At 43.4% G+C, this 23,064-nt stretch overlaps 1 protein-coding gene across 1 annotated transcript in view; it reads left to right on the top strand.

Moving 5' to 3' along the window:
* Nucleotides 1–23,064, top strand: part of POLN (DNA polymerase nu) — a 128,158-nt gene that overhangs the window by 47,076 nt on the left and 58,018 nt on the right. The window contains 3 exon segments of the mRNA XM_040495984.1: nt 12,188–12,234; nt 13,442–13,503; nt 14,382–14,518. Coding sequence (XP_040351918.1) covers nt 12,188–12,234; nt 13,442–13,503; nt 14,382–14,518 — 246 coding nt within the window.

A 23,064-nucleotide genomic window follows, 5' to 3' on the forward strand; every position in this document is an offset into this window, starting at 1 on the left:
GCTAAGGGTGTGCCCAGTTTTTATTACTAGCACTTCTTCTCTGCAGCCACGAATGGGGCCCAGAGCTGTCGATGGAAGCTGAGAAAAGAGTGCTGGGCGCAGAGCACAGGGTGTTTCCTGTGTGAGGTCTCAGTGTCCTGGAGAATCTGGCCATGTTTGCTTATACGGGGACATGGAAGTGATTTTCATACCACTTGTGATGTGCACATTAAAGCAGAAAAAGTTGTAACCTAGAAGAGGAGAATGAAGCCCCAATTTGCTTTTACTTTCCATAGTCTGGGAAACTGAGAGCAGTCCTTCTGATGTATGGTCATGCTGCTATGTGGTTGCTCTGCATTCTGCTCTGGAGTGTTCAAGAGGCTCATGGGCCTGGTCCAGACTCCTGCACGTTAGGGGCACCCAGGAAGTTAACATTTTCACTGCATGTTTCTTCAACAGAGTACTGGAAGTCCTAGCTACAGCAATAAAAGAAGAAAAAGAAGTAAAAGGCGTCCAAATTGGTAAGGAAGAAGTAAAACTTTCCCTATTTGCAGATAACATGACACTGCCTGTAGAAAACCCTAAAGACTCCACCAGAAAACTGCTAGCACTGATAACTGAATTCAGTAAAGTTGCAGGATAAAAAATTAACATATAGAAATCTGTTGCATTTTATATACTGACAACCAAGTAGCAGAAAGAGAAATTTAAAAAACAATCTGATTTACAATTGAGCCAAAAAAACCAAAAAAAAAAAAAAAATCTAGGAATAAACTTAACAAAGGAAGTGAAAGACTATACTCTGAAAACTATGTAACATTGATGAAATTAAAGACACAAAGGCACAAATAAATGGAAAGATATACCATGCTCATGGATTAAAAGAATTAATACTGTTAAGGGGTGCCTGAGTGGCTCAGTCGGTTAAGCGTCCGACTTCGGCTCAGGTCATGATCTCACAGTTCGTGAGTCCGAACCCTGCGTCGGGCTCTGGGCTGATGGCTCAGAGCCTGGAGCCTGCTTCGGATTCTGTGTCTCCTTCTCTCTCTACCCCTCCCCCACTTGTGCTGTGTCTCTCTCTATCAAAAATAAATAAATGTAAAAAAAATTTAAAAAAAGAATTAATACTGTTAAAATACCCATAGTACCCCAAGCAATCTACAGAGTCAATGTGATCCTTATCAAAATACCAATAGTATTTTCTACAGAACTAGAACCAATAATACCGGAATTTGTATGGAACCACTAAAGACCCAAACAGCCAAAGCAATCTTGAGAAAGAACAAAGCTGGAGGCATCACAATCCCAGATTTAAGGGTATACTACCAAGTTGTAATAAGACAGTGTGGTACTGGCACAAAAGTAGACACATGGACCAGTGGGACAGGTAGGGAGCCCAGAAATAAACCCGCATTTATATGGTCAATTAATCTATGACAAGGGAGGCAAGACTACACAGTGGGGAAAAGAGTCTCTTCAATAAACTGTGCTGGGAAAACTGGACAGCTACATGCAAAAGAATGCAGCTGAATCACAAAATAAACAAAGATAAGCTCAAAATGGATTAAAGGCCTAAACATGAGACCTGAAAGCATAAATATCCTGGAAGAAAACACAGGCAGTAATCTCTTTGACATCAACTGTCACAACATTTTTCTAGATAAGTCTCCTGAGGCAAAGGAAACAAAAGCAAAAATAAACTGTTGGGACTACACCAAAATAAAAAGCTTTTGCACAGTGAAGGAAACCATCAGCAAAATGAAAAAGCAACCTAGTTAATGGGAGAAAATATGTGCAAATAATATATCCAATAAAGGGATAATACCTAAAGTGTAAGGAATTTGTACAACTCAACACCAAGAAAACAAATAATCCAATAAAAAATGGACAGAGAACCTGAATAGACATTTTAGCAAAGAAGATATACAGACTGCCAGCACACACATGAGAAGATACTCAACAACACTCATCATCAGGGAGATGCAAATCAGAACTACCAGGACCTGCCATCTCACACCTGTCAGGACGGCTAAAATCAAAAAAGACAAGAAATAACAAGTGTTGATGAGGATGTGGAGAGAAAGGAACCCTCGTGCACTGTTGGTGGAAATGTAAATTGGCATAGCCACTGTGGAAAACAGTATGGATATTCAAAAAATTAAAATCGGAAATTCCGTATGATCCAGTAATTCTGCTCCTGTGTATTTACCCGAAGAAAACAAAAACACTAACTTGAAAAGACACATGCAACCCTGTGTTCATTTTAGCATTACTTACAATAGCCAAGATATGGAAGCAGCCCAAGTGTCCATCGACGGATGAGCGGATAAAGAAGATTTGGTGTATGTACGCAATGGAATATTACTCAGACATAAAAAAGATCTTCCCATTAGCAACAACATGGATGGACCTTGAAGGTATTAAGCTAGGTGAAACAAGTCAGATAAAGACAAGTACCATATGATTTCACCTATATGTGGAATCTAAAAAACAAAGGAACAAACCTCTCAAAAAAGAAAAAAACAGACTTAAATACAAAAAACTTGCCAGAGGGAAGCTGGGGGGAGGGGAGCAGGATGTGTGAAATACATGAAGGGGTTTAAGAGGACAGGGGCGCCTGGGTGGCTCTGTCGGTTGAGCGTTCGACTTCGGCTCAGGTCATGATCTCACGGTTCGTGGGTTCGAGCCCTGCGTCGGACTCTGTGCTGACGGCTCGGAGCCTGGAGCCTGCTTTGGATTCTGTGTCTCCCTCTCCCTCTGCCTCTCCCCCACTCGCGCTCTGTCTCTCTGTCTCTGTCTCTCTGTCAAAAATAAACATTAAAAAGAAAAGAGTACAACCTCCAGTTATAAAAATTACAGCACAGGGAATGTAGTCCTACATGTCATAACATCGTACGGTGACGGGTGGTGGCTACATTTATCGTGATGAGCACTGAGTAATGTATAGAGTTGTTGAACCAATACGTTGCACACTTAAAACTAATATAACATTGAATGTTAGTTATACTTAAAAAAAAAAAAGTCTTGCTTCAGTGAGTGGTCAACATGAGGGGACTAGCTGATGTCAAACGATAATGTTTGACCCTAACAAATCAAGTGTCCTGGTTTTTCCTTTCACACCATAGACATTCAGATACTCCCGTTTCCTGTCAGCATGGGTGCCAGTTCGTCACCTGAGGAGATTCATAGGGAGTCCAGCCCCACCTGACAACACGGTATCTGCGAGTAGTTTGTCATTTCTTTCCTCTTCTTCCTCAGAAAGGCAGTTTCTCCTGTGTGTTAACATCTGGTGTTGGTCTTTGACAACAGGTCTGCTAGTCACGTCTGACTTGAGTGCCACCATGGGCATGTCACAAGCATGCTTCCACCTACACCCTCGGTGTGCTGGGTCCCGCCCCCAGGCTTTGCCCACATGCAGATGGCCACCAAATGGGGTCTGACTCCTTCCCAGATGTTTCGGGCTCTTGTTAGGATCACCCTTGGTCTTTGATGACTCACGTGGGTACGCACTCATTGCTCACCTTGACGGATGCGCGAGCACTGATTCGTGTGTGAGACTCCGGCGACGGGACCGTCCGATCGCTGTTTTCATCACAGAGGCCAGCGCAGAAGCTCTGTGGCATTTCCGGTATACGTTCGTGAACATGAACCCTTGTACGCGAGCCGACATTTGCAGACCTGGCTGGTACCGGGAGCAGCAGAGCAATGGGAAAGACATTGCCCACGAAGAGCCCGGCGTGGGCCGACACCCGTCTCAGGATCGTGTTCTGTGAAGGAGCATATTTAACAAAGCATGCTATTTATAAGTTAGGGATTTGGTGAAGTTTCTCTTATCCTGTTATTTGTTATATCGTAAAACTTAAAAATTGCCATTTAATTATTAAAAGGCTTCCTTTGTAGTCATCTAAAAACAATCCATTTAAACTTAACATTACTGCTTTCTCAGAACAGATGGCAAACTTGTTTCTCTCTCCCTTGGGCAAAGCAATTTTCAGTAAAGCTGATGTTTTATGAGCCCTGGGAGGAATGACATTAGGAATTGTGCGCTTGTGTGCTGGCTGACCCTGACACCACACCGTCTCACCAGGGGCAGTTAGGCTGGGCACACTAGTTACAGTCTGACCTGGTCCTGATTTGGCATTCTGTTGGGTAGAGAACACATCTTATTTTTATACAAGCTATGACTAAAATTACTCAAAGTGAATAAATTTTATAGATGTTCTTTCTTAGGTTGAGAATATTCTTTCTCCCCCCTAGTTAGTTGAGATATTTGCATATGAGTGTTGGATTTTATCAAATGCTCTTAAAGTTTTATTGTGTGGGGTTTTTTTTCCCTTTATTCTACTAATTTGATGTATTACATTAATTATTTTTGGAATTTATTTATTTATTTGTTTATTTAGCATAAGTGATTGTCAAATTGGTTTCCATACAACATCCAGTGTTCATCCCAACAAGTGCCCTCATCAATGCCCATCACCCATTTTCCCTCTCCCCCCCCCCATCAACCCTCAGTTTGTTCTCAGTATTGAAGAGTCTCTTATGGTTTACCTCCCTCCCTCTCTGTAACCTCTTTTTTCCCGTTCCCCTCCCCCATGGTCTTCTGTTAAGTTTCTCTAGATACACATATGAATGAAAACATATGGTATCTGTCTTTCTCTGACTTATTTCACTTAGCATAATACCTTCCAGTTCCATCCACGTTGCTACAAATGGCAGGATTTCATGCTTTCTCATTGCCAAGTATTATTCCACTGTATATATAAGCCACATCTTCTTTATCCATTCATCAGTTGATGGACATTTAGGCTCTTTCCATAATTTGACTACTGTTGAAAGTGCTGCTATAAACATTGGGGTGCGTGTGCCCCTATGCGTCAGCACTCCTGTATCCCTTGGGTAAATTCCTAGCAGTGCTAGTGCTGGGTCATAGAGTAGTTCTATTTTTAATTTTTTGAGGAAACTCCACACTTTTCCAGAGCAGCTACACCAGTTTGCATTCCCACCAGCAGTGCAAGAGGGTTCCCGTTTCTTCACATCCTCTCCAGCATCTCTAGTCTCCTGATTTGTTCATTTTAGCTACTCTGACTAAAGGCGTGAGGTGGTATCTCAGTGTGGTTTTGATTTGTGAAGTTTCCCTGATGATGAGTGACGTTGAGCATCTTTTCATGTGTCAGTTGGCCATCTGGATGTCTTCTTTGGAAACGTGTCTATTCATGTCTTCTGCCCATTTCTTCACTGGATTGTTTTTCAGGTGTGGAGTTTGGTGAGTTCCTTATAGATTTTAGATACTAGCCCTTTATCCGATATGTCATTTCTAAATATCTTTCCCCATTCCATCAGTTGCCTTTTTTTTCTAAAAGTTTTAGAGTTTTACATTTTACATTTAGACCTCTGATGCATAATTATAGAACTATATAGAACAATATAGCTTGTTGATGGCCGTGAAATAATATCCTGCTGGGATTTCAACTGGGATTGTGTTGAACTTGTAGATAAATTTGGAGGTCATTGGCATTTAATAGTGAGTATTCTAATCCAAGTACATGGTATATCTTCCCGGACTTCAAGCTGTGTTACAAAGCTGTAAGCATCAAGACAGTATGGTACTGTCACAAAAACAGACACTCAGATCAATGGAACAGAACAGAGAACCCAGAAATGGACCCACAAACGTATGGCAAGCTAATCTTTGACAAAGCAGGAAAGAACATCCAATGGAATCAAGACAGTCTCTTCAGCATGTGGTGCTGGGAAAACTGGACAGCGACATGCAGAAGAATGAACCTGGACCACTTTCTTACACCAGACACAAAAATAAGCTCAAAATGGATGAAAGACCTCAATGTAAGACAGGAAGCCATCAAAATCCTTGAGGAGAAAGCAGGAAAAATCCTCTTTGATCTTGGCTGTAGCAACTTCTTACTCAACACGTCTCCAGAGGCAAGGGAAACAAAAGCAAAAATGAACTATTGGGACCTCCTCAAAATAAAAAGCTTCTGCACAGCAAAGGAAACAATCAGCAAAACTAAAAGGCAACCGACAGAATGGGAGAAGATATTTGCAAACGACATATCAGATAAAGGGTTAGTATCCAAAATCTATAAAGAACTTATGAAACTCAATACCCATAAAACAAATAATCCAGTGAAGAAATGGGCCAAAGACACGAATAGACACTTCTCCAAAGAAGACATCCAGATGGCCAACAGACACATGAAAAAATGCTCAACATCATCCATCATCAGGGAACTACAAATCAAAGCCACAATGAGATACCACCTCACACCTATCAGAATGGCTAACATTAATAACTCAGGCAACAACAGATGTTGGCGAGGATGCAGAGAAAGAGGATCCCTTTTGCACTGCTGGTGGGAATGCAAACTGGTGCAGCCACTCTGGAAAGCAGTATGGAGGTTCCTCAAAAAATTAAAAATAGAACTACCCTACAACCCAGCAATTGCACTACTAGGTATTTATCCATGGGATACAGGTATGCTGTTTCGAAGGGACACATGCACTCCCACGTTTATAGCAGTGCTATTGACAATAGGCAAAGTATGGAAAGAGCCCAAATGTCCATCGATGGATGAATGGATAAAGAAGATGTGGTATATATATACAATGGAGTATTGCTCGGCAATCAAAAAGAATGAAATCTTGCCATTTGCAACTATGTGGATGGAACTAGAAGGTATTATGCTAAGCAAAATTAGTCAAAGAAAGACGAATATTATATGACTTCACTAATATGAGTCCTTTAGATACAGAACAGATGAACACAAGGGAAGGGAAGCAAAAAGAATATAAAAACAGGGAGGGGGACAAAACAGAAGAGACTCATAAATATGGAGAACAAACTGCGGGTTACTGGAGGGGTTGTGGGAGGAGAGATGAGCTAAATGGATAAGGGGTGTTAAAGAATCTACTCCTGAAATCATTGTTGCACTATATGCTAACTTGGATGTAAATTTTAAAAAATTAAAAAATTAAAATTAAATTAAAAAATTTTTCTAAAAAAAAAGAACATGGTTTATCTTTCCATTTATTTAGGGCTTTAATTGCTTTCATCAGGACTTTGTAGTTTTCAGCATACTGATTTATACCTAGGTATTTTGGGGTGCTGTTATAAATGGCATTGTTCATTTTCTCTCAATGCCCAATTGTTCATTGGTAATATGTAGATATATAATTGATTGTATGTTGTTGACTTTGTTCCCTGGTACCTTGGTCAGCTCATTTATTAGTTCCAAGGAGCTTATTTGTCGTTTCCATGGGTTCCTCTAAATAGACAATCATATCTTCAGTGAATAATGGCCGTTTTCTTTCTTTCTTTATACCATGTGCCTTTTCTTTTTCTTGCCTTATCGTACTAGCTCAGACTTCATCTGTTGTGTTGACTGGAATGCTGTGAGCAGACATCTGAGCCCCACCCCCATCTCCAGAGGAGACCGTCTTCCACCATCAGGAGTGGGGTTCATTTTACGTTTTGTCACAGATTCTCCTTGTCTTGTCAAGGTAGAGAATTTCTTCCCATTCCTAGTTTACTGAGAGCAGTTTTTATCATGAAGGGATGTTTAATTTTTTTCAAATGCTTTCTCTGCATCTATTAAGGTCATATGATTTTTTTTTCAATGTATTCATATAGGGAATAACACTGATGGATTTTTAAATGTTGAACCAACCAAGGCTGGGGTTTGTGGGATTAACCCCACTTGGTCATGACAATTGTCCTATTGCTGAATTGATTTGCTAATATTTTGTTTAGGATTGTTTCTGGCTATATTCATGAGAGATACTGGTCCATAGTTTTCTCTTCTTGAAATGCCTTTGTCTGGTTTTGCTATTAGGATATTACTGGCCTCATAAAATGAGTTAGAAAGTATTCTCTTTTACTTTCTGGTAGAGATCATGCAGAATTCATATTATTTATTCCTTAAATAACTGGTAGAATTCACCAGAAACTTTCTGGACCTAGAATTTTATTTGTGGAAAGGTTCTTAACTACAGAGTCAATTTTTGTTAATAGATGTAGGTTATCCAGATTTCCTGTTTTTTCTTGAGTGAATTTTGATAATTTGTGTGTTTCAAGGAACTCGCCCCCTTCATCTAAGTTGTCGAGTTTATGGGCATATTGTGCTCATACAGTTTCTTTATTGTCCTTAGTGTCTGTGTGCTCGGTGGTGATATCTGCCTTTCATTCCTGAAATTGATCATTTTCACCTTCCTCTTTTTTTTCTTGAACAGTTTAGGTAGAGGTTTATCATTTTTATTGGTCTTTTACAAGAACTAGGTTTGGGTTTCACTGATTTTTCAGCACAATTGACTCCTGTGCAACACAAGAGTTGGGGCACTGACCCCCAGCTCAGTAGAAAATTTACATAGGACTTTTGACTCCCCCAAACAGCCTACTGTTGACTGGAAGCCTAACCAATAACAGATATAGTTGATCAACATATTCTGTATTATGTGCCATATTCATACAATAAAGTGAGTTAGAGAAAAGAAAATGCCATTAAGAAAACCCCAAGGAAGAGAAAATACATTTACAGTCCTGTCCTGTATTTTTCAAAAAACCCCATGTGTATGTGGGTCTGCACGGTTTAAGCCCATGTTTTCAAGGGTCAGCTGTATTGCTTTTCTGTTTTAAATGTCATTAATTTCAGCTCCATTATCTGTTTCTTGCATTAGAATTAATTTGCTCTTCTCTTTCTAGTTCCTCAAGGTAGAAGCTTATTGACTTGAGGCCTTTCTTTTTCTCCAATATAAACATTTCATGCTATAAAATTCCCTGTAAGTACTGCTTTGGCTACATGCCATGAATTCTGATACTGTGTGTTTTCTTCTGTGCTCCATTCAATATATTTTCTAAGTTCCCTTGAGACTTCTACTTTGACTCCTGACTAATTAAGAAGTATGTTATTTAATGTCCAAATATTTGTGAATTTTCCAGATAATTCTTAGTTTACCTTTATTACGGCCAGAGAACACACTTTGAATGATTTGAATTCTTCTAAATCTGCTTGTTTTACAAGCTATGGTGTCGTCTATCTTGACCAATGTATCAGGTGCACTTGAAAAGAATAGGTGTTCTGTCTATGGACATAGTGTTCTATAAATGTCAGTCAGGTCAAGCTGGTTGACAGTGTTACTCATGTCTTCTGTATCCTTGCTGATTTTATCTCCACATTTCTACATACTACTGAGAGAGGGGTGTTTACACCTGTAATGTAATTGTGGATTTGTCTGTTTCTTGTTGCAAGCCTACCAGTTCTTGTTTTGTGTGTTTTTAAGTTCTGTTGTTAGATGTCTGCACATTTAGAATTTATATTTCTTTGTAAATTTACCTTTTTATCATTCCATGATGTTTTCTTCATACAGGTATTTTCCCTTCTGAATGATGCTTTGTCTTATGTTAATGTAACCACTCCAGATGTCTTCTAATCACTGTTTGCATGGCATATATCTTGTTTCATCCATTTACTTGTAATCTATCTAAATCTTATTAAAGTAGATTTCTTGTAGACAGTATATAGTTGGGTCTTTTTTGTGCACTCAAACAAACTCAGTTTTTAATTGGTGTGTTTAAAGTATTTAAATTGAGTGTGATTACTGGTATGGTTGGGTTTGGGTCACCATTTTGTTTTTCTGTTAGTTCCTTCTGTTTTTGTTCTTCTGTTCCCTCTTTCATACCTTTCTTTGAATTACTGAATAATTTTTAGAATTCCATTTCAATTTGTATATTGGATTTTTTGCTACATCTCGTTGTGTAATATTTTTTAGTGATGGCTACCGAATTATAGTATACATATCAATTTTCAGTGTATTTTTGCATGGAACATTTTACCACTTTCCGTAAGTTGTGGAAGACTTACAAACACCATCTTCTGTCATCGCCGCTATGCGTTATGTCTGCACACGCTATAAACACCCCAGAAAGTGTTATAGTGTTTGCTTTGAACAGTAGTAAATATTCTAAAGAGCTTGGGAAAAAATAGTCTGTTACGCTTCTCCGGGTCCTGAGCCTCTCTGTTGCTCACTTCATTTCTCAACTTCCAGGCTTTCTTGGGACCTTCCCCTTCAGCCTGAACAACTTTCTTAGCACCTCCTTCAGAGCAGGCCCCGGAGGACATGTTGTCTGTTTTTATTCGCCCAAGGGTATCTTCAGTTTGCCATCATTCTGGGAGGACACAGTTTGTCGAAGAGCAGTTCTGAGTTGACAGAGCCTGCGTCCCGCCCCGCTGTCGTCCGTGGACCTGGCTCCAGCAGGGAGGCCTGCAGCCGCCCGCGTGGTCGCCCCTCTGCGTGTCCTGTGTCATTTTGCTTGGCCTGCTTTCAACTTTGTTCTTAATCTTTGGTTTTCAGCAGTTTGACTGTGATGTTTCCAGGCCTGATTTTCTTTTAATTCATCTTATTTAAGGTTGTTCACCTTCTTGAATCTGAAAAACATGTTTTTCACTAAATCTGGGATATTTTTAGCCATTATTTAAGGGTTTGTGTGTGTGTGTGTGTGTGTGTGTGTGTGTACACAAGTCTTTTTCAGGGACTAAAATAACACAATCAGGGGCCCCTGGGTGGCTCAGTCAGTTTAGCATGTGACTTTGGCTCAGGTCATGATCTCGCAGTTCGTGGGTTCCAGCCCTGCATTGGGCTCTGTGCTGACAGCTCGGAGCCTGGAGCCTGCTTCCAATTCTGTCTCTCTCTCTCTCTGTCTCTCTCTCTGCCCCTCCCTCCACTCATGCTCTGTCTCTCTGTCTCTCTCAAAAATAAACATTAAAAAATTTTTTTAAATAATAAAATGACACACAATCATATTGTACTTTTGATATTATCCCACAGGTCCCTGCGCCTCTGTTCATGTTCCCCCAACATTTTTCTTCTCTCCTCTATGTTGGATAGTTTCTACTGATCTGTCTTTAAGTTCACTGGCTCTTGTCTTCTGTTGTCTGTATTCTGTTACTGAGCTTATCGTGTGAATATTTGGTATTGTTTTTAAATGTCATGTGATTCTGTTGTACAGAAAACTTGAGAGCCACTAGCTTCATACCTCTGGGCCTCAATATCCTCACCTTAAAAAATAGGGTGATGGTGCCTGCCTCCTGGGGTTGCTGGGCCTGAATCACAGGGTCTGAGATGCCCAGTAGCCTCACCAGAGTAGTCAGGGAGTGTAGACCAACCAGTGCCCAATGAGTTCCATTACAGGCAAAGCAGGGTGTCTCTGTGGAAGGTACTACCGAGCACAAAAGGATACTGCTCCAGAAGTTCTCAGTTTGAATGGCAGTGACAGGCTAGAAGTCAGCGGCCATTCAGTCCAAGTTGTGAAGGTGTGAAGGTGCTTAGCAAGCTGTTGCGGGGGATGTGGACAAAGTGGCCACCAGCCACGGGGTGGCTGCACGTGCCCAGACTGAGGCCAGTACCGAGTGCCAAGAGCACCAGACAAGGGTGGAGAGACCAGGATTTTCATCTTAAAATATGTTTTTAAGGGGAAACTACACTATACAGACTTCACAGAAATCTACATTTAGCATGTTATGTAGAAAATTTTAACTAAGTTTGTAATTTAGGCTGCTGCTAACAGCATTACTGTGTATAATTACAATAAGGGCTGCACAGGCTAGAGTCAAAAAGAATTGTTCTCATATTTGCCAGCTATACTTAGTGGTGTACTCAACAGAGTCATGTTTCAGTATTAGACTCTTGTGTTGAGCAGTCATATGCCTGTGCATAATGTGTATTGGCACTAGGTATTTTGATAAAATATGACGCATTTTAAATGCCCTTAAGTGATACAGATTTGGGGGCACCTGCCTGGCTCAGTCGATTGAGCGTGTGACTCTTGATCTCGGGGCCATGGGTCCAAGTGCCATGTTGGGTGTAGAGCTTACTTTAAAAATAATAAACAAGAGGGGCACCTGGGTGGCTCAATCAGTTGAGCGTCTGACTTCAACTCAGGTCATGGTCTCACAGCTCATGAGTTCGAGGCCCACGTCAGGTTCTGTGCTGACGGCTCAGAGCCTGGAGCCTGCTTCAGATTCTGTGTCTCCCTCTCTCTCTGCCTCTCTCTCTCTCTCTCTCTCTCTCTCTCTCTCTCTCTCAAAAATAAACATTAAGAAAAATGAAAACAATAATAAATAATAATATTAAATGATACAGGTTAATTTATGAGTAGATATTTTAGCTAAAACTGTCCTCCTCTTATTCACAGAATGTTCAAGGTATCTCCAAGCACCCAATTCGGATTACTAAACCGCAGTATTTAAAAAAATTTTTTTTCAACGTTTATTTTATTTTTGGGACAGAGAGAGACAGAGCATGAACGGGAGAGGGGCAGAGAGAGAGGGAGACACAGAATCGGAAACAGGCTCCAGGCTCTGAGCCATCAGCCCAGAGCCCGACGCGGGGCTCGAACTCACGGACCGCGAGATCGTGACCTGGCTGAAGTCGGACGCTTAACCTACTGCGCCACCCAGGCGCCCCTAAACTGCAGTATTTTAAAGGTAACCTATTTCTTTCTACTTTGCTGAAGTCTGGGGTAACATTTTTCTAAAAACCTACAAGTGTATATAATTGCTTTTCTGTAGAACTCATTTCTTTGGTTCCTGAAGTTCTCTGTTTTTGCATGACCAGGATTTAAGTACACATTGAAAAATAAACTCCCTTTTAGGGAGTTAAAAGAGATGATGATTATACAAGGAAAGCGGCTCCCCTCCCACCATCTCTCCCTCACCAGCTTCCCAAGAGAGGAGAGAAACAAACACAGTAAAACTGGCTTTTATCGAAGTCTGAAAACTACTGGAAATGTTTATAAAAGCATGCTAACACCTTTCTTTTGAGCTCTTCCATGGTAATGCTGCTGGCTACATTTATAAAAAAGAAAAAGCCCCAACCTGAGCAAAGAAGGTTCTGTGGCCCCTCCCCCTGGGGTCCTGCCCCCCGGGGCGGGGGGGTCCTGCCCCCTCTGCTTCAGGAGCTGCTGCTTCTGCTGGGTCCCCACAGAACAGTGAATCATGACGAGGGGTCCTTTTCAAATACACGAAGTCACACTTCAGCAGGACCGGGGAGGTGACCGTAGCAACTTTGCCTCCTGCCGCCCTTCAAATCACATTGGTGCATCGTAGGACCGCACTTCCCCAAAGTCTGTCTCCTGGTCGGAGAGGTTCAGGGAGTCCCTAGACTGTTCTTAACTGGAGTACGTTCAAGAGTCAGTAGTTTTTGAGCTTTTCCTCACCAGGAATTCCAGACACAACATAAAATTTTAACAACAGAAAATCCACTTTACTCTCAGCAGTACCATGATATTTCTAAATTATGTTAATAAATATATTCAGCAGTCAGAAATCTGGACCCTTAAATGTGGAATGATATTTGAATAAACTTTGTGAGAACTGGCTGTGAAGAAGCTCGTGTCCAGATTCGCCAAGTGCCCTTGAAATAACAATTCAGGTGCGGAAGGCCGAAGGCTCACCGTCTCCCCAAGGAGCACGTTGGTCTCACCCGAGGGCCACACCTTCCTGGCGGCAGGTGCAGGCAGACTATGTCCGAGAGACACCCTGTGTCACTGCAGCTCACTTTATGCATCTCATACAGTTCATGTGTTTGGAGACGAATACTTCAAAAGTACTTACAGAATTCACTCTTTAAAATAAATCCTAAGGCAAAAATCTATGCGGAGAGATTTCTTGTGCATAGTGAATAGAAGCAGATCTGCTCCCAGGGTCCCTCACCCTGTCTAGACCCCAGATGCCCCTGTACAGCCCCACCCCGTCTGCCTCTCCTTCCTGCCATCTGTCCTCATCACCCTGGCTCCCTGCCTTGCTCACTCGCTGCAGATGTGCTGGCCTCCGACGTGGGCCAGCCCCACCTCGTGCCCAGCATGGAACCTCTTCACTAGAGACCTTCTAGCTCCCTCCTTCACCTCCTCTGTGCCTTTGCTCAGACATCACTGTCTCAGGGACGTGTATACCGACGGCCACTCACTCATCAACCTCCTTTCTTGATCCGTCTTTTCCACTTCTCGTCTTCCGACACTCTAGATAACTCACAGTGTCTCCTGCTCCTGGAACGTAGGCTCTGCGGAGAAAGGCTGGTCTGTTCTGTTCCCTAACAAATGCCAAGCGCACAGCCTGGCACACAGCAGGCCCTTCCACACTTCCGATGTACAGAATAAACAGGCGAGGCGCTGCTGGCCTCACAGAGGCGGGCGGGGGGAATCTCTTACTTAGACTTGCAGAGACAGGGATGGCCGGTGGCCCTGAGGCCAAAGGAACCTGGCAGTTGGGTGGGGGGATGTCGCTAGAGAGGCCGCAGTGAGGACGGAAAGTTGAGGGTGGGCTGGGCCGCGGGTACAACGACGAGAGGCTGTTCGTGATTCCGAATTAGTGTAGACTCTTATCTCACAGACTTTTCACAGATTGAATTGCACATTCTTGCACACTTATCTGGGGATCCGGAACTTTGGAAGCTATTCCGGGAATCTGAAAAAGATGATGTATCTTCTACCCTGACTTCACTGTGGTAAGATATATGAGCTCACAATGTTATCAGATCTGCAGGAATGCTGACATGAGTTTTCAAAAGCCTGAAGTTATTCCAAGACTATTTTTTAAGAAAGAAATTATGTGTCTGTAGTAGTTGATCCGTTTGAAGGAAGGAGTAGACAACTGGATGCCAGTTTCCCTAATTATGAAAGAACCCATGCCCTTCGCCTCCAAACACGAAGCCCCTTGCTAGAGAATGTACCGCAGATACTAAAGAGTCCAGGGTGGGAGTCCGCCCCCCTCCACACGTGCGTGGGGTGTGCGTGCGCTGTGCTGGGCACGGGCCCTTGTCTCCGCACTCCCACCCCATCATGCCGGGAGCACCTCAGGCCACAAGGGACGGTCCCTGCCTGATGGTGACCTACACTCACAGAGAATTCTGGGGGCGACGGCCTCAGGTTTTGTTGCGCGGCCGGACAGTGTCTCAGACGCCTGCGTCTGTGTCCCCGGGCTGTCAGCTTTTCCTGGTCCCGATTGTGAAGTACCTGCTGCCCCCTCTCTCAGGAGAAGAGAGGGAAGTGGGGGCTCCCCCTCAGAGCCCCCCTTGTCAGGAGGGAATCCCGCCTAGGCCCTGCTGCACACAGCTGCCTTGCAGCCTTTCCAGAGCAGGGCTGTAGCTGCAAGGGAGGCAGGTAGCAGCTCCTCTCCGGAACAAGGAGGAGCACTCGGTTTCCCCGGGGCAGGTACGCCCTGCCTCGAGCTAAGCCGAGATGCTGCTATGTGGTGCGAGAGGCGCTGGGTGGCCACCTGTCGGGAAGGCCACCGCCCTGCTCTCCGTCCCCCCACCAGCAGCTGCTCGCTCCACCTTCCCTCCTGCCTCGGGCCTCCTCCCCCGCAGCCTGGCTCCCCTCAGGAGTCCCCCCTGGAGGCACCGCTCCACCAAGGCTGGGGTGCTCAGGCCGCTGTACTTCCCTCTCTGTGCACTTCACGGTCCTTTCCGAAGTCGCGTGAGCCCTGTGAGGCCGGCCCCCCATCCAGCACGGGCACCAACCCCTCCCCACCTGGGCCCCCACAGCCACCGGGCACTCCAGGTACTTGCCTCACCCAGGCCTTTGCTTCCCTCACTTGAGAAGCTCTTTCCCCGAGTGTCCCCGTGACTCCCCAACAGCCCATTGTGCAGCCCCATGGCTTCCCTCGAGGACCTGACCTCCCTGTCACCACAAATATCCATGGTGTCTATCCGGCCCGTCCCGCTGGAATGTCCCTGCCTCAGTGTCCCTTTATGGGGGCCCTGCCCCCTGCCTCCCCGTGAGGTGTGCGGTCTCAGTGTGCGTCTGTTGGGTGAATGAGGGAATAGCATGGAGCCCGTTGGCCAGAAAGCATCTCCTCTCCAGGCCCCCACCATCACAAGACTTCAACCCTAACTTGAATTTTAAGAATTGGGAAAATTACTCTTGTATACCCAAGAGGAGGGAGGTATACGTCGAGCTGGATTCTGAAGAGTGGTTGTGGGAATTAGGCTCATGATGGCATCCGAGGGGGAGGTCACAAAATCCACGGAACCCCAGACCATTAGGCCGGTGGGGGGGGCGGGGAGGGCATGGCGGCCCCCCCCCCCCCCCACCATAGGGCAAGGCGGTCATGGCCTCAGCCAGCTCCCAGCAGCGACCTGCAGTCTGGCCACCGGGCCTGGGTCCCCTGTACCATCTGTAGCATCTAGGCCGGGGCCTCCCCCATACTGGCCACCCCTCCGGGGCCACCTCATACTGAGACCCGAGACCCCACCTCCCCCCCAAACTGTGGCCCGGGTTCCTCTCTGGCCGCCCAGCCCTCCTCTCCTGTCTGCGCTCCCTTCCTGGGAGTCCTTCCATAGGATGCAGTCCAGACTCCTCCTCCACACCCCCTTCACCCCCAGGCCACACAGTTGTCTAGTCTCTACTCATTGGCTGCTCCAGATGTTTTTAGACTTGCCACAAACGTCTACTCTTCTCTCTAATCTTGAAAGAAAACCTCACCTTTTACTTGAATGACAAAGAAGCCTTCAGACATGAGATGAGCCCCTGAACTCCCTCCCACTCCGCCTCAGTGTCAACGTGTGCCCTTCTCCCAGTCTTCAGAGTTGCTGTCTGAAAAGAGGAAGCATCCTCTATTGCCAAGATCAGGACTGTGCATGGCATATCTCTAGGCAATGCCACTCATTTACACATCATTGTGAGCGGCACCTCCTAGGGTTGTGCAGTGCACAACCAGTACAACTTTACATGGAAGTCCTCATCCACAGGCTCTTTATTTTCCATTTTTACTCTAGCAGTGTTAGATTCCCCTTGTCGACTTCCGCCTTCCCCTCTACTGAGAGCAACAACAACAACGACCGTCTAGGGTGGCTTCAGGGAAGCCCTATTTTCAACCCCAATGAAGCCCTCAGTTACTGTTTAGGTACAAAAGAAATCTACGCTTACTCCTTGTTCTTCCTCACTGCTGGCTCATCTTTGCTTTTTTTGAATAAACTTTCCCTTTACCTACTTAGGCTTTTCTTCTTCCAGTTTGAAGCCCGGAACTCCTCCATCCAGGACAGTTATTACCATCCTTCAGGGTGCAGTTGGCGCTGAGGTCCACAGTACGAGTGGGCTCGGGCACTCGCCACCTGCAATCCCCAGCTCAAAGGCTCTGCGTCGGGAGATGCCCTTCTCCTTGTTCTTTTTTAAATTGGGATATAATTTACCTACCATAAAACTCACCCTTTTAAGGTGTACAATTCAGCAGTTTTCAGTACATTCACAAGATTTTGCAACCATTGCCACTGCCTAGTTCCAGAACGTTTCCACCCCTCCAGAGAGAAGCTGCGCTTGTATCCCTGTCACTCCCCATTTTTCCTCCCCCCACGGAAACCACTAGTCTACCTTCCGTCTCTACACTCGTCTGTTCTGGATGTTTCACATTCATGGAACCTTACGATATGTGGGCTCCCGTGTCTGGCTTCTTTCACCAGACATAATATTTTTAAGGTTTATCCTCATGGTAGCGAGTATCAGCACTTCACTCCTTTTTTATGGCTGAATAATATCCCTTTATATAGAATAGTGTGTCGTCTATGTTTTGGTTTAAATGAGCAAATAATCTTCCGTTTGTTTAGCCATTCACAGCTGGCGGGCGTTGTGTGGGTTTTTCCGGCTGTTAGGAATAATAATGCTGCGAGCGTCCACGTACGAGTTTTGTGTGCACACGTGTTTTCATTTCTAACCTGACAGAATTGCCGGGCCCTACAGTGATTCTCTGTTTAACTTTTGTTTCTTGTGGTAAAATACAATAATATAAGATTTACCATCTCAACCATTTCAAAACGTACAGTTCAGTGGCAACTGTATTTAAGTTTTGGAGGAACAAGGTAGTGATCCTACTTTGCACTCTCCTAAGCGCATGGGCTTCCACTCTACCCGTGTTCTCGCCGATACCTTTTACCGTCTGTCTGTTGGGTCCTCGCTGTCCTGGTGGGTGTGAGGTGCTGTCTCGCTGTGGTTCTGACTCACGTCCCCTGATGACTGACAGTGCTGAGCGCCTCTTCGGGTGCCTGATCTTTGCCTCTCTTCCCTCCTCTGCACCTCGAGCACAAGTGCTCACCGTCTTCCTCCCGAATGTCCTTTCTTCCGCCTCCCTCTCCCTTCGGTTAGGATATAACATAATACAGCGGGTTTTTTTAGCATGTCATAGATTTGGTTTCACCCCTGCCCTTTCTCCAAAGGTATGGAAAACAAGGACAACGAAAGAACTAATAAAGATAAGAGCAGAAATCAATAAAATTGAAACTAGGAAAACAGCAGAGAAGACCAATGAAACAAACACCGATTCTTTGAGGGACGCCTGGGTGGCTCAGTCAGTTAAACATCCGACTTCAGCTCAGATCATGATCTCGCGGGTCCTGAGTTCAGGCCCTGCGTCAGGCTCTGTGCTGACAATATGCTGACGCCATCCCTCACTCACACTCTCGCTTTTTTGCTCTCTCTCAAAAATAAACATTAAAAAAAAAAAAAGCTGATTCTTTGAAACATCAATAAAATTGGTAAACTGACAAAAATAAAAACAGGATGCAAATCATCAGTATCAGGAATGGAATAAAGGATATTAATACAAATCCAGCAGACATCCAAAGGGTAAGAAGGGAGTATGACAAACAACTTTGTGCTAAAAACATTCAACAATTTGGGAGAAATGGACCAATTTCTTCAAAACCACGAACTACCAAACCCCAACTAAGATGAAATAGATAATCTGAATAGTCGTATAATCATTAAAGATGTTGAATTTGTAATTTATAAGTTTCTTAAAAATAAGCCCCTAAAGAATCTACTCCTGAAATCATTGTTGCACTATATGCTAACTAATTTGGATGTAAATTTAAAAAAATAAAAAAATTAAATTAAAAAAAAAAAAGCCCCTAGGTCCAGATGGCTTCCCTGGAGTATTTTACCAAACATTTAAAGAAGAATTAAACACCTAAGTGTATATAATGCCTTCTAGAAAATATAAGAACACTTCCCAATACTGTGAAGCCAGTATTACTCTAATGCTTAAACCAAAGAGAGTAAAAACAAAATAAACCAAAAAACTCAAACCCTCTACAGTTCAATATCCCTCACAAACTTAGGTGCTAAAATCCTCAACAAATTATCAGCGGGCCAAATCCAACAATGTATAAAAATAATTATTCACCATGTTCAAGTGGGATTTATTCCAGGTAGGCAAGACTGGTTAAACATTTGGAAATCAATTAATATAATTCACTATGTGATTAAACTAAAGAATAAAAATAATGTGATTATATCTGTTGACTCAGATGAAGCATTTGACAAAATCCAACATCCATTCATGATAAAAACTCTCAGGAAGTTAGAAAAAGAAGTGAACTCCCTCAACTTGATAAAGAGCATCTTCCAAAAAACCTGTAGCTAACAGCATTTGATGGTGAAAAGCTGAATGTGTTCCCCCTAAGATCAGGGACAGCTTGTTATTATTGAATGTTGAAGTTCTAGCCATTGAATAAGACAAGAAAAAAGAAATAATGGTATCAGATTGGAAAGGGAGAAATAAAACTGTATTTGCAGATGACATCATTGTCTGTATAGAAGTCCCAAAGAACATACTAGAAAAGAATTTTTTTAACTCTTAGAACTAGTAAGTTTAGAAGGTCACAAGACACAATATCAACATATAAAATCCAATTACATTTCTATAAATTGACAACATGCAGAAAATCAAATTAAAAACACAGTACTGGGGTGCCTGGGTACCTCAGTCACTTGAGCATCTGACCCTTGATTTCAGCTCAGGTCATAATTCCAGGGTCATGAGACTGAGCCCCGAATCAGGCTCCATGCTGAGCGTGGAGCCTACTTAAGTTTCTCTCTCTCCCTCTCTCTCTCTCTCTCCCCCTCTCCCCCTCCTCTCCCTGGCTCGTACTCACTCTCTTAAACTAACAAACGAACACAATACCATTTAAAATCAGTCCAAAGAAAAAAATTAAAAAAATCACGCCAAAGATAATGGAGTAGTATCCGTAGCATCCAAAGATAAGAACAACTTAAGTACTCAGCTAGCAAAGTATGTACAGGAGCCACATGTCTGAGATTTCACCGTGCCAGTGAGAGAAGTCCAAGAGGACCTAGTAAGTGGGGAGACACACTGTGCGTGGAACGGAAGACCCAACATAGTAAATGCGTCTGGTCTCTCTAGATTCATCCATAGGCTTAATTCAATCCCTATTAAAATCCAAGAAAGTGTTTTGTAGACATAACTACACTTAGTCTAAGATTTATGTGAAAAGGCCTATGCCCTGGAATAGCTAAAACAATGTTGACAAAGAATAAAGTAGGAGGGGGGCGCCTGGGTGGCGCAGTCGGTTGAGCGTCCGACTTCAGCCAGGTCACGATCTCGCGGTCCGTGAGTTCGAGCCCCGCGTCGGGCTCTGGGCTGATGGCTCAGAGCCTGGAGCCTGTTTCCGATTCTGTGTCTCCCTCTCTCTCTGCCCCTCCCCCGTTCATGCTCTGTCTCTCTCTGTCCCAAAAAAATAAATAAATGTTAAAAAAAAAAAATTAAAAAAAAAAAAAAAGAATAAAGTAGGAGGAATCACTAGCCGATAGTAAGATATGACATACGGAAATCACGAGAGTGGGATGTTAGCAGAGACCAGCAGGAAAGAGGAGCCAGAGACAGACCCACACAAATATGCTCAGCTGATTTTTGAAAAAGGTACGAAGTGCTGGGCAGAAAATAATTCTCTTCAGATTCATGTTAAGCTGATTGGCCATAAAGCCAACCTGAGAAGTTCATGTCTACGTTGGATCTTGTACGTGTCTTTTCTGCATTTGATTAGCTTGTGTTAGTTTTTGAGAGAACTTCAAAACTAAGAGGCTTTTAATATTTGCATGATGATCGCTTCTAATTCCCCACCAGCGGTAATAAACCAGTGCTTGTGACTTACACTATAATTAGTTGCTGTGGAAATGACTTTTATGTTCCAAACAGAGGACTAGAATAGCACATGGTAAAAAGCTGCAAGATCAAATCTACTCTTAAAAATGTTTGTTTCATGCAAATGTCCTATTGTTTGAAACTCAGAGAGCAAATGGGCAAGTTGATATTATATTCTGGAATATTTAGTAACATTTTCAAAGACTAACAATTTCCTTGAAAAACCTTTTATCAAATATATATATTGCACATAAAATGGAGACTGGGAACAAATATTAGAAATCCTCTAGAAAGCTGCAATTTGATCAATCAGAGCCAGAGAGCCTGAGAGCTGGAACCTGCCCTTGGAGTCACATCGGAGAGAGGTCAGACCTTAGAGCTGCTGCGGCCAGCTTCAGCATTTTCAAATGCTCATGGAAGACACAGCCATTCTGAACTGCGGGTCCAAGATAGGCCCTGCATCGCTCAGCGTGGAGCCTGCTTAAGATTCTCTCTCTCTCCCTCTGCCTCTCTCCAGCTCACGCTTGCTCTCTTAAATTAACAAAGACAATATAATTTAAAATCACTTCAAAGATAATGGAGTAGTATCCGTAGCATCCAAAGATAAGAAAAACTTAAGTACTCAGCTAACAAAGTATGTACAGGAGCCACATGTCTGAGATTTCACCGTGCCAGTGAGAGAAGTCCAAGAGGACCTAGTAAGTGGGGAGACACACTGTGCGTGGAACGGAAGACCCAACATGGTAAATGTCTGGTCACACATAGGAAGATGCCACAGTACAGTAATCATTACACATTTGCCCAGTTAGGTGGTTTCCTAAAAGTTTTACAAAATGTTCCTTTTTGGCTATGCATTCAACTCAACATTTTCAGAGTGAAACTTAAAAAAGAATTTTTCACTGCAGAATATATTAGTTTTTCTTCTTAAGATTTTTTGGGGCGCTCTTTTGAGATAGTCTCTCATAAGGTGAGTGTGGTAGATAGTATTGCAGGCCGCTTCCCTTCTCTGGGGGAAGGTGGTGCTTCGCTACCCAGCAGATGACAGACTTGGGCCTGTGACTTTCTCTAGCTAATAAAATGTAAGCAAAAGTGACTTGTGTTGCTCCTAAGCTAAGGCTTTAATAAAGTGCACATGCTTCCTCTTGATTTCTCTTGTCTCTGTCACCATAGCTGGCGACACTGACAGAGGCTTCTCCATCACCCTGCATTATACATGGTGGACGGGCCTGGAAGGAAGAAGTAGTGAGACTGAAAGATAAACTATTCTTGCTGTAGGCCGTAAGATTTGGGAGTAATTTATAATGGCAGCATCACTTGGTCTAATAGTATCTATAGGACTTGGTGCCATAAGTAAGAGGTTGTATAAGGAATCCTAAATCATGTAGCACTGGCTTCTCAGGGAGGTGGCAGGCAGTGAGGAGTCATCTACTGGAGGCTGGAGGACGGCATTTGGTAAATGGCATAACATTTGGTGAAATTGTCTTTTGTGATAATTTGTGAGGCAAATAACATCGAATTACCTGAGGCTTTAGGCCGAGTGGCCAACAGAACTAAAACGTGTTCTGGTCACTTTTGCTGCATGCGACAAAGTGCTTAAGAAACAAGAGAATTGGCCAGTGTACAAAGAGGCATGAAAGGGAATAGAGATTCCAGAAAATTGGAGTCTTGGGCATTTGAATATAGAAATGATTCTCCTCTCCAACCAGTGAAAGATTAATCTGAAAAGGGCTTTGAGCAACAAAGGCCAATTAAAACACCGCCTTTAACAAATGAAAGATGTGGCCTTAATGCCTACTGTTAACATCTCTGAAAGAATCAAGATGGCACCCATAAGGTTTTAGACCACATAACTCCAAAAAAAAAAAAAAAAAAAGAGAGAGAGACCAGCAGTGGCTTTCCCACAAACTCCTGGTAAAGCCAAGGTACCTGCAGTAAAGTCTAGAGAGAGGATACATCTCCAAATGAATTATGAGTGGGTCTGTTGGCACATGGAACTGAATGAAGTCAAACAGAACTGATTATGTTTCTGAAAGTTGTACTTCCCCGAGGACCACCAGTCTGGAGTAAAAAGAGGCGGTGATGGTTTGAGATTTAAACCCGTGGGCCCCACATCTTCTATGGGAAGCAACAGTCTGGGATA

The sequence above is a fragment of the Herpailurus yagouaroundi genome, unplaced genomic scaffold (assembly GCF_014898765.1).
Source record: "Herpailurus yagouaroundi ecotype Mexico unplaced genomic scaffold, PumYag 28, whole genome shotgun sequence".
In the NCBI taxonomy this organism is placed as follows: domain Eukaryota; kingdom Metazoa; phylum Chordata; class Mammalia; order Carnivora; family Felidae; genus Herpailurus; species Herpailurus yagouaroundi.